General features: G+C 40.7%; 1 protein-coding gene across 9 annotated transcripts in view; it reads right to left on the bottom strand.

The window, feature by feature from the left end:
* The window catches only part of lama2 (laminin, alpha 2), a 389,595-nt gene that overhangs the window by 123,021 nt on the left and 254,110 nt on the right, over positions 1–12,464 (bottom strand). For 7 of the 9 annotated variants that reach the window (XM_073932092.1, XM_073932093.1, XM_073932094.1 and 4 more), the window contains 6 exons: positions 11,753–11,942; positions 11,452–11,610; positions 10,556–10,709; positions 7,185–7,315; positions 4,704–4,926; positions 764–4,192 (listed from right to left, as the gene is read on the bottom strand). The exons of 1 other annotated variant lie outside the window; for it this stretch is intronic. In XM_073932092.1, coding sequence (XP_073788193.1) covers positions 4,038–4,192; positions 4,704–4,926; positions 7,185–7,315; positions 10,556–10,709; positions 11,452–11,610; positions 11,753–11,942 — 1,012 coding nt within the window. In that variant the 3' untranslated portion in view covers positions 764–4,037. 9 annotated transcript variants of the gene reach the window in all.

Here is a 12,464-nt window from a genome sequence, read left to right as displayed (position 1 = left end):
TTAGTCCCTTTATTAGTCTGGGCTCGCCACAGTGGAATGAACCGCCAACTTATTCAGCATATGTTTTATGCAGTGGATGCCCTTCCAGCTACAACCTCTCCCTGGGAAAGTTTCATTCATTAATTTGTTTTCTTTTTGGCTTAGACCCTTTATTAGTCTGGGGTCGCCACAGCGGAATGAACCACCAACTTATCCAGCATATGTTTTATGCAGTGGAAGCCCTTCCAGCTGCAACCCATCACTGGGAAAGTTTCATCCATTCATTCATTTTCTTTTCAGCTTAGTCCCTTTATTAGTCCAGGGTCGCCACTGCGGAATGAACCGCCAACTTATCTAGTATATGTTTTATGATGCCCTTCCAGCTGCAACCCATCTCTGGGAAAGTTTCATTCATCTTCTTTTCAGCTTAGTCCCTTTATTAGTCTAGGATTGTCACAGTGGAATGAACCGCCAACTTATCCAGCATATGTTTTATGCAGTGGATGCCCTTCCAGCTGCAACCCCTAGTTATAAAACATTGTGTGGTATTTTGAGCTGAAACTTTTTAGTTACTAAGTTCCTAGTGAGGACTGTACTTTCCAGTTCAAGAAAGAACGTACTAGTGCAACGCTACCATGAACTACACAATATTACGTTCGTCAAACCTTTTTTAGCATTAAAAGTAACGCCAATCAGACACTAGACTGAATCAAAGACTAATGCTGAGGTTTGTTTACTTCTGTTTTAACTCAATGAAGGAAAACACAGAGCAGAGCAGCCCGTATGAAGTGCTGTCAGAGGGGATTTTTCTTTATTTGGAAATACTGTTCATTACATCACTCCATGCAGAGCACACACACACACACTCACATGTTGGTGTTGGTGGTTTATAAGGACTCTCCATAATGTATCTTATACAGTAAAAACAGCTTATTATTTGACCTAACTCTCACAGGGACTCAAAATTGAATGTGAATAAGTCTGATTTTCAAGCATCTGAATTATGAGGACACATTGTGTCCTCATAAATCACCTACACATTGTGTTGTCTAGAGCAGTGGTTCTCAAACTGTGGTACGTGTACCACTAGTGGTACGCATGCTTCCTTCTAGTGGTATGCGGAGGAATGAAATATGTCATGTACATGCTACACACATTTCAAAATGTATCAAAATTGATGTATATAATATGCCACATATGACATATAGACTATATTTCTGAGGTAATATGCCACGTTTTTTAACTGTGCAGAGTTGTAGCTGCTTTTCTGGGCCTACTACACTACTGTATTTCAATACTGCTCATTTTGGTGGTACTTGGAGAGATCTTTTTTTTTCTGAGGTGGAACTTGATAAAAAAAGTTTGAGAGCCACTGGTCTAGAGCATATCCATGTAATTATACACATTTCGTGACCTCGTATCCCACCATACACAACCACGTCATACAGCCTGAGCTAAACAAAGGGGGATTGGGTGTGAAGGTCACAGATCATATGGACGTTTATGAAAGATCACAGCGAAGCTCACACAGTATTTTTATTTGAAACACACACACACTGAAGAATGACCAGAGGAAAAGCTTTATGCACTGAAACATTCGCAGATGTTCTCCGTGTACAGATGTTGGATATGAGGAGGGTGCTGAGTGCACACAGTGCAGTCTGCTGTAACAGGACACGTGGAGTCCAACAGTTACTGTGTGTGTGTGATTGTGAGTGTGTTTGTGTATCTGGGTTTGTTTCTGTGTGTGTTTCTCTTTGTGTTTGTGACTGTGTTTGTGTATCTCTGTGTTTGTGTATCTGTGTTTCTGTTTTTGTGTATCTGTGTGATTGTTTGCATGTGTTTGTCTATCTGTGGGTGTTTGTGTATCTGAGTGTGTTTCTGGTGTTTGTGTTTGTGAGTGTGTTTGTTTATCTGTGTGCTTGTGTGTGTCTGTTTGTTTGCGTGTGTTTGTGTATCTGTGTGAGTGTGTGTAAGTTTGTGAGTGTTTCTTTGTGTGTTTCTCTCTGTGTGATTGTGAGTGTGTGTTTGCTTGTGTGTGTCTGTTTGTTTGTGTGTGTTTGTGTGCATCTGTGTGTGTTTCTGTGTGTGTATGTTTCTCTGTGTTCGTGAATGTCTATCTGTGTTTATCTGTGCTTGTGTGTGTCTGTTTCTGCGTGTGTTTGTTTATCTGATTTTGTGTGTGTTTGTTTGTGTGTGTGTTTATATATATATGTGTGTGTGTTTGTTTATTTGTGGGATTGTTTGTGTATCTGTGTGTTTGTTTATCTGTTTGATTGTGTATTTGTGTGTGTGTTTGTTTATTTGTGGGATTGTGTATTTGTGTGATTGTGTATTTGTGTGTGTTTATTTGTGGGATTGTTTGTGTATTTGTGTGTGTTTGTTTATTTGTGGGATTGTTTGTGTATTTGTGTGATTGTGTATCTGTGTGAGTTTGTTTATTTGTGTGATTGTGTATTTGTGTGTGTTTGTTAATTTGTGTGATTGTGTATTTGTGTATTTGTTTGTTTATTTGTGGGATTATTTGTGTATTTGTGGGATTGTTTGTGTATTTGTGTGTGTGTGTGTGTGTTTGTGTATCAGTTGTTTTATTTGTGTGTTTGTGTATTTGTGTGTGTTTGTTTATTTGTGGGATTGTTTGTGTATTTGTGTGTTTGTGTATTTGTGTGATTGTATATTTGTGTGTTTGTTTATTTGTGGGATTGTATATTTGTGTGTTTGTTTATTTGTGGGATTGTATATTTGTGTGTTTGTTTATTTGTGGGATTGTATATTTGTGTGTTTGTTTATTTGTGGGATTGTGTATTTGTGGGATTGTTTGTGTATTTGTGAGATTGTTTGTGTATTTGTGAGATTGTTTGTGTATTTGTGTGTGTTTGTGTATTTGTGTGATTGTATATTTGTGTATTTGTTTCTTTATTTGTGGGATTGTTTGTGTATTTGTGGGATTGTTTGTGTATTTGTGAGATTGTTTGTGTATTTGTGTGTGTTTGTGTATTTGTGTGATTGTATATTTGTGTATTTGTTTCTTTATTTGTGGGATTGTTTGTGTATTTGTGGGATTGTTTGTGTATTTGTGAGATTGTTTGTGTATTTGTGTGTGTTTGTGTATTTGTGTGATTGTATATTTGTGTGTTTGTTTATTTGTGGGATTGTATATTTGTGTGTTTGTTTATTTGTGGGATTGTTTGTGTATTTGTGGGATTGTTTGTGTATTTGTGAGATTGTTTGTGTATTTGTGTGTGTTTGTGTATTTGTGTGATTGTATATTTGTGTGTTTGTGTATTTGTGTGTTTGTGTATTTGTGTGATTGTATATTTGTGTGTTTGTGTATTTGTGTGATTGTATATTTGTGTGATTGTATATTTGTGTGTTTGTGTATTTGTGGGATTGTGTATTTGTGGGATTGTTTGTGTATTTGTGAGATTGTTTGTGTATTTGTGTGTGTTTGTGTATTTGTGTGATTGTATATTTGTGTATTTGTTTCTTTATTTGTGGGATTGTTTGTGTATTTGTGGGATTGTTTGTGAGATTGTTTGTGTATTTGTGTGTGTTTGTGTATTTGTGTGATTGTATATTTGTGTGTTTGTTTATTTGTGGGATTGTATATTTGTGTGTTTGTTTATTTGTGGGATTGTTTGTGTATTTGTGAGATTGTTTGTGTATTTGTGTGTGTTTGTGTATTTGTGTGATTGTATATTTGTGTGTTTGTGTATTTGTGTGTTTGTGTATTTGTGTGATTGTATATTTGTGTGTTTGTGTATTTGTGTGATTGTATATTTGTGTGTTTGTTTATTTGTGGGATTGTTTGTTTATTTGTTGGAGTGTTTGTGTATTTGTGTGTGTTTGTTTATTTGTATGATTGTGTATTTGTGTATTTGTGTGTTTGTGTATTTGTGGGATTGTTTGTGTATTTGTGTGTGTTTGTTTATTTGTATGATTGTGTATTTGTGTATTTGTGTGTTTGTGTATTTGTGGGATTGTTTGTGTATTTGTGTGTGTGTTTGTTTGTTTGTGTGTGTTTGTGTATCTGTGTCTCTCTCTCTTTCTGTGTGTGTTTAAGCAGCAGGGCAGCTGAGCGGCTGAACTCCTCTGAGCTCCAGCAGTTTGTTCATCTGGACCTGCAGAGTTTTTCCAGCTTTACTGATCTTCACGTTCCTCATGCAGCCTTTAAACGGGGTGTTTATGGTGAGCCCGAACTGCTTCAGACCCTCTGAAACACACACGCACACACAATCTCAGTCAGACTTCAGTGCTTCAGGAAAAACACACACACTTAACATATATACATTATATTAAAACTGAAACTTCTCCTCTTCCTAATTTTCACGAGTGTTGAAATGTGAAATCTTCCAGAACTTCTTCATTTTTGGGATTGTCCTGAACCAGCTTCTCTTTTTAAATGCATTCACACACACAAAAGGCAAAGATGGCTGTTATATGGAACTGAGTGTAATTATAGTGGCTTAGGAATCGTCTGATTGGTGAATCACGGATTGAATAATGCGCAAGCAATCATAAGCACGTGATCCTCTCGAAATAGTAAAAACTGTACCTCTTCCCAACAGCGAAAACCATGGCTTTGCTATCAAGAAATATAATTATAGTAGAAGTCAATGGGGGCAAAAAGAGCCCCCAACATAACCAAAGGGAAGCCAATTTGAACAATGCACACGGGTTATTTTGAAGATGAGATTGTAAATGATGAGTTTTGATAGTCGTACCGGGGTATCCGCCCACATACAGTGGGTCATTGGTGTCTGCGGAGGGCGAGCGGATGTCTGGACTCGCCGCCTCAGACTTCTGTCCGTCCACCGTCAGCTCCAGGCGGTGCTTCAGCTTGTGGGCGGAGACTGTGTGCCACTGCCCATCACAAAGCCCCGCCTCCTGCCTCGGCTCATGCACGGCTGTGAAGCGGCCCACTCCGTTATCAGCATGGAAGAACAGCTGCACAGAGAACAGAACACTCATGGGGAAAGACTAACCTAACAATAACTGCATTTACATTCACATCAGTGCAATTCAACTGCGCCAGCATGAGTTCAAGTTATTTGTATATGTATGTAGAAATGCTTTTTATAAATAATGTATCTGTGCACTTCATTATTTTGTAACATTTATTTTGCCTTTAAACATTTTAATTAAACACTGTAACCTTTAATCCCCTTTAAAACAACTTTCCACACTTCCAGGTCACACAGAAGGCCTTTAGAGTGGGACTATCATTCGTTAAGGTGGAGCTTTCAGTCCTTTAGGGTGAAGCTATGAGTAATTAAGGGAGGAGCTATCAGTCCTTCTGGGTGAGGCTTTCTGTCTTTTTGTGCAGGACCAGGGCTTAATTTGTGCCGGAACATGCCGGATGCGGAACTCCTGAAATCTTATTTTACCGATCCCCTCCTCAACCGCCCTCCTCCCCCCGCCCACTGTTCACCTTCACTTTTTTCAGCGACTCCCCAACCCTCTTCAATTTCATCCACGACATCTCTTCATCCTCGGGTAACTTGCCAGATCAATTACCCTGCACTGTTCTGGGACCTTTTAGGCTTTTTAGACCTTTTAGCCTTTTAGGGTGGAGCTTTTAGTCCTTTTGGGGTGAGGCTATCAGTAATTTAGGGAGGAGCTATCAGTCATTTAAGGAGGAGCAATCAACCCTCTATGGGGGGTTGTCAGTCTTTTAGGGTAGAGTTATCAGTCTTTTAAGGCGGGGCTATCAGTCTTTTAGGGCGGAGCTATCAGTCTTTTAGGGCAGGGCTATCAGTCTTTTAGGGCGGGGCTATCAGTCTTTTAGGGCGGAGCTACCAATCTTTTAGGGCGGGGCTATCAGTCTTTTAGGGTGGGGCTATCAGTCTTTTTGGGCGGGGCTATCGGTCTTTTAGGGTGGAGCTATCAGTCTTTTAGGGCAGGCTATCAGCCTTTTAGGGCGGGGCTATCAGTCTTTTAGGGCGGGGCTATCAGTCTTTTAGGGCAGGGCTATCAGTCTTTTGGGGCGGGGCTATCAGTCTTTTAGGGCGGGGCTCTCAGTCTTTTAGGGCAGGGCTATCAGTCTTTTAGGGCGGGACTATCAGTCTTTTAGGGCAGGGCTATCAGTCTTTAAGGACGGGGCTATCAGTCTTTTAGGGCGGGGCTATCAGTCTTTTAGGGCGGGGCTATCAGTCTTTTAGGGCGGGGCTCTCAGTCTTTTAGGGCAGGGCTATCAGTCTTTTAGGGCGGAGCTATCAGTCTTTTAGGGCAGGGGTTATCAATTCTTTAGAGTGGGGCTGTCAGTCCTTTAGGGTGGAGCCATCAGTCATTAAGAGAGGAGTTATTAGTCATCTATGGAGTGGATATTAATAATTTTGGGAGGGGCTATCAGTTCTTTAGGGCAGGGCTATCAGTTTTTTTTAGGGTGGAGCTATTAGTTCTTTGGGCCAGACTATCAGTCCTTCAGGGCGGGGCTTTCAGTCCTTTAGGATGGTGCTGTTAGTCATTTAGGGCTGGGCTATCAGTCCTTTAGAGTGGAGCATTCAATCCCTTAGGTTGGAGCAGTCATTCATTTAGAGAGGGGCTATCAGTCCTTTGGGAGGGGCTTTCAGTACTTTAGGGTGGAGTTATCATTCATTTAGGGTGTGGTTATTAACCCTTTAGGGAGGGGCTATTAGTCTTTTTGGGCAGGGCTATTAACCATTGGGGTGGGGCTATCAGTCCTTGAGGGGAGCGTGATCAGTGTGTATCTTGTTTCTGCTCTGAATTTGTCCACTTGCCAATTTCTTTATTTCGTTAGCCACGCCCAACAGTCCAATCGGTTCACAGAGGATGAAAACATGCACCGTCCTACAATCTTTTCTCATTTTAGACATGCTTAAAATAGATGTACATCCCAATAGAGGGGAAAAAAACACAATCTTAACTTGAAATTTTCATTTAATAATAATAAAAAAAAGATCCAGATATTGCCAGCAGTTTTTGTATTTCTGCTATTAATATATGACCATATTATATATCAAAATAAAGAACTGAGCCTCTGATCTGATTTGATCTGATCTACACTTTCTCTGATTGTCTTTTATCTCCGGGAGACCCAGATGTTCCATAACTTGTTTAGGACGTGCGCTAGAGCTTCCTTTACCATAATAAACATGGATTGCAGTAAAAACTCCCAAATCATAATCTCTTAATTGACCAGACACCTCATCAATGAAAAGAATATAAAAAATATTTCCTGATACCTTTCCATTTACGAGTTCGATGCCCAGCCCGTCCATCTTTTGGCTGCTGACGCCCACCAGGACAGCAGAGCTCTGAGCCGTCCTGAACTCCAGATCCACTGACACGTCATTACCCACTCGATATGCCTCCACTGCACAACACACACCATGGTAAAAATGTATTGATTGTACTTTCTATAATCAGACTTGATATAAACAAGAAACACTTTGATTGACATTCCCCATTTGTACGTGTCATCAGAGGGGGAAAGCCCCGCCCACTAGTGACTATCTCTTCCTCATTAGCATAGGATGTTAGTCCTGCTTTGAATATGACACTATGCTGACACACAGCTGTTTGCAGCTCCGCCCTCTTCCGAAAAGAGCACAATCTCATTTGAATTTAAAGCGACAGTCACAAAAACACCACAATTAGGATTAAAGCCTAAAAGAGTCAGTTTCAGAGAGTTAGAAAACATTATCTGTGTGGTATTTTGAGCTGAAACTTCACACACACACACTTTGGGGACATCAGATACTTATTTTACATCTTGTAAAAAGGGGCATAATAGGCCCCCTTTAAGTTGTACGAGTATATTTGTGGGAACCCAGCAAAAAAAAAAAAAAAAAAAAAAAAAAAAAAAAAATATATATATATATATATATATATATATATATATATATATATATATATATATATATATATATATATATATATATATATATATATATATATATTGAGAAATCACCAATTGGCCAATTCTTCCAAGTCACTTAAATTTTTGTCAGTCAAACAGGTTTCTACTTAATACTTTTTACATCAGTCTGAGAACAACTCCACACACTGCCACAAGATGGCGCCACAACCCTGCACATCCATCTCCTGTCAGCCTTAATCCAAACACAATATACTAAAAAGCAGGATTTTGCCATTTTTAGTAGACCCTTTGTTCCACTTTGATAAACTACTAGTCCTACTCAGTCCATAATTTGAACCGTTTCTTCGGTGTTGTGCAGTAAAATAATCTTTTATTCCTCAATAACATGTTCTGCAAATATTATTGTGTGAAAAGGAACAAAATCTTTTGGCGTCAGACTTTACATACAAACTGCTGTCCAAGGAATTTTAGAGGATGTTTTTATGATTTCACAAGAATGTAGATATTTCCAATGAGCAAATGACTCCCAGAACTGACTCTTGAGATTATGTAAATTCCTCCAGTTTTTTCAGGCAGTTGTTTAAAAAGCTAGTAATACTTTACAAAACCTTCAGGTATGAAATATTCAGGAGCTCGACTGTAGCACTGATTATTGAGCATAAAGCTGTTTTTTGGTGTTTATTTGGTGTTAAATAAAATGTAAATGTTATTTGGTGCATAAAAAACAATGCGTTATTCTTCCCAGATAGCGTACGAATGTGGGCCACTTTAGGCAGTTATGGTGCACTGGTGGTCTTCCTTCAGCCCAGACAAAATGAATGTGAGCCTGGAGTGGCCCACCTGTACAATGGCAAAAGTGGTGTTAAATCGATTAAATCGATTCCATGCGCGTTCAAGAAAAAAGGTCAGGAAAGGTTTTTCTTCAATGTCAAAAATCGTAACAATTTAAATAAATAATTCGATCCACAGAATTCTGTTGTCCTCAATCCAATGCAGAAGTTACATTAAGGAGGTGCGCAACCCCTTTCTTTTCCCAACTTCAACTTATATAGGCAGCTGATATTAACAGGTGGAGTTTAATGAAATTCGTCATTCGTCAGTCATTGTTCAGTCCCTCATTGGCCGCACCCCAGACATACTTCCTCTTTTTCTACGAATTCTCTGCACAACAAAAAAAGCATACAACTTTCTGTGCTCTGTGTTCAGTTTTAACACCTCTCTTCAGACAGGAAGTTTCTGCAGAGCTGAATTTAATTTTGGACCCGCATCTATCTGCTTCTGCAAAAATTGCTAATTAGTATGCACAGCACTCACACACAACAGTAGAAGTTCAGTTAATATATGACCGTTTATATATTAATAAATATGGCGATTACATGACCAATACAAATAATTGTTTGATTAAAAGAAAAAGAGACAAAAATAATGTAAAAATCATTCCTATTTTCCAAAGGGGGACCAAAGATTCTAATTCATATATGGGCCATTTAAAATAAAAATTTGCCACTAATGACAAAATGTAATCTGATTGTGAGCCCAATGTGGCCCATGTGGAAAATGATTAGTTTGGCCCAAATGATGGAGGACAAATGTGGGCCACAGTTGGCAAAAACGTGGCAATGTCATATAAAGGTAATCTGGGTCTAAACCTAAAGTGGCTCACATGTGTCCCTGTTATCTTAAGACACATGTGGGCCACGCAAATATTTCGCACTGTAAGCTCTGGCTAATGTGGATGTGAGCCTAAAGTGGCCCAGAGAAGATATGACAAATGTGGCCCAGTTACCTCAAAACAAATGTGGGCCACATAGACTAAAGTCACCATCATGGAGAAAAGAGTTTGCTTTAGTTGGGCTCATAACTCTTAATCTCTTATTATACATTTTTTTTTTGGGCTGCTGGAACTTTTAAGAACTTTGAATAGTTTGAATGAGTTCTGGTTCATCTGGTTGAATTCTGGCTAATATGTGGTATTGCTTTGGCTTAATTGTGGCCCAGATCTGACAAACAGGAGCAGACTGCCCTAGAGCCATTATTCCATTCAGTATGTGGTCCAGATGTACGTGTTTGGTGTGGGCCGGATCTGGGCCAGAATAAAAGCAAACTGTGGCCCAGAAAAGGTTCAGTTCTGGTTCATTTGGTTGAATTCTGGCTAAAATGTCGTATTGCTTTGGCTTATTTGCGGCCCAGCCCTAGAGCCATCATTCCATTCAGTTTGTGGTCAAGATGTAAGTGTTTGGTGTGGGCCGGATCTGGGCCAGAATAAAAGCAAACTGTGGCCTAGAATAGGGTCAGTTCTGGTTCATTCGGCTGAATTCTGGCTGATATGTGATCTTGCTATGGCTTAATTGTGGCCCAGATCTGGCAAACAGGAGTGGACCACCCAAGTGCATCATTTCATGCGGTATGTGGGCCAGATGTAAGTGTCTGGAGTGGGCCAGATTTGAGCCACATAAATTTTGCTAGCTGGGTCAATAATATGTCCCGGTAAATGTCATTAGTGTGAAAAGGAACAAAAGCTGTTGGCGTCAGACTGCCCCCTAGTGTTCATTCTACATGCAAACTGCAGTCAAATGAATGTTGCAGGATGTTTTTTTAATTTCACAATAATAGAGATCTTTCCAATAAACAAGTGTTGATTAAATGACTCCCAGAACTGACTCTCGAATTCACTTGTATGTTACTATTCTGGCTAAATAAGTGAATGTGAATGAATGTAATATGGAGTCTCACCAGCTTTGGCATAGCCTGTGCCATTGAAATAGTTTCCCTTTTCTGGGTTGGCAAAGCAGGAGCCCACGCGGTAGCTGGAGGTGGGATTCTCCATATCCAAAGGCAGATTCATCATCTTGAAGTTCCTAATGCAAGCGTCAATACTGTACAGCACCTGCAAAACACAGCCAGTGTCAAATACACTACACATTTCCAAGTTTCCAGGTCATGACTTGGTAGTTTCATTGGAAGTTTCTGAGTGCGTTTAAACACAGCCATGTCACCCTGCAGCCCAAGAACAATTACTCACTGAAGCTAAGCAGGGCTGAGCCTGGTCAGCACCTGGATGGGAGACCACTAGGGAACACTAGGTTGCTGTTGGAAGTGGTGTTAGTGAGGCCAGCAGGGGGCGCTCAACCTGTGGTCTGTGTGAGTCCTAATGCCCCAGTATAGTGAAGGGGACACTACACTCTCAGTGGGCGCCGTCTTTCGGATGAGACGTTAAACCGAGGTCCTGACTCTCTGTGGTCATTAAAAATCCCATGGCACTTCTGGTGAAAGAGCAGGGGTGTAACCCCGGTGTCCTGGCCAAAGTCCCTCTATCGGCCCTTACCATCATGGCCTCCCAATCTTTCCCTTTCCACCGAATTGGCTCGATCACTGTCTCTCCACTCCACCAATAGCTGGTGTGTGTTGAGCGCACTGGCGCGGTTGTCCTGTGGCTGCTGTCGCATCATCCAAGTGGATGCTGCACACTGGTGGTGGTGTGGAGAGACCCCGCTCATGATTGTGAAGCGCTTTGGGTGTATGGCCGTACACAATAAATGCGCTATAATAATACACATTACATTACATTACATTAAACTGACGACACACAGAAGTGTTTGTGATTGAGCTGTGTTCGGTGATGTACTCACAGGGCCGATGCGTTTGGTGGTGTAGTTGAGCGGTAAACCACCAACATACAGCATTCCCACCACATCCAGGATTTCTGCTTTCTTCGGGCTGGTGGTGTGTTTGCTGTAGCGGCCGTCTATCGTGAGGACTCCTCTCTGTTTGTCTCTCATCACACGGATCTACACAGAGAAACTGATGATCAACAACACATCACAAACACTGCGTCTCAATTCTGGCCTCAACTATACACTTTTTAGGTGTGTAACAGAAGTGTGAGTGTTCAAGCTTTGGGACATTACACTTTCTCATTAACGGACTGACCTTGTGCCACTGCCCGTCGTTGATGATGCGCGGCACGCTGACGGAGGTGTTCCCGCTGCCCAGGTCGAAGCTTAGGTGAGCCATTCCCTCCTTCAGCTGGATGGTGGCGAAGTCTGCGTGGTTTATTCTGGCCATGTAGAAAACCAGACCAGAGTCTGTCTCTGTGCGCATCTCGAACTCAATGACCAACCTGCAGGAACACACACACACACACACACATATATATATATATATACAGATATACGCACAAGCGCACATACACACACACACACATGCACAGATACATACACACAGACAGACACACACACACAGGTATATACACAAATACACACACAAACATAAATAAGACACACACAAGGTCATATACCGAGAGACACAGATATATATCACAGAGACATACACACACACACACACACACACACACACACACACACACACACACACACACACACACACACACACACACACACACACACACACACACGTGCACACACACACACAGATACACACACACACACACACAAAGACACACACTCAGATATACACACACACACAGATACATACACACACACACAGACAGAAACACGCACACACAGATATATACACAAATAAACACACACACATGCACAGAAATAAATATGCACGGACAGACATGCACACACACACACACACACACAGATATATATACACACACACAGATATATACACAAAT

Source organism: Danio rerio, chromosome 20, assembly GCF_049306965.1.
Source record: "Danio rerio strain Tuebingen ecotype United States chromosome 20, GRCz12tu, whole genome shotgun sequence".
NCBI lineage: Eukaryota > Metazoa > Chordata > Actinopteri > Cypriniformes > Danionidae > Danio > Danio rerio.
The sequence above is the reverse complement of the archived record's forward strand: the minus strand, read 5'-3'. Positions and strand labels throughout refer to the sequence as shown.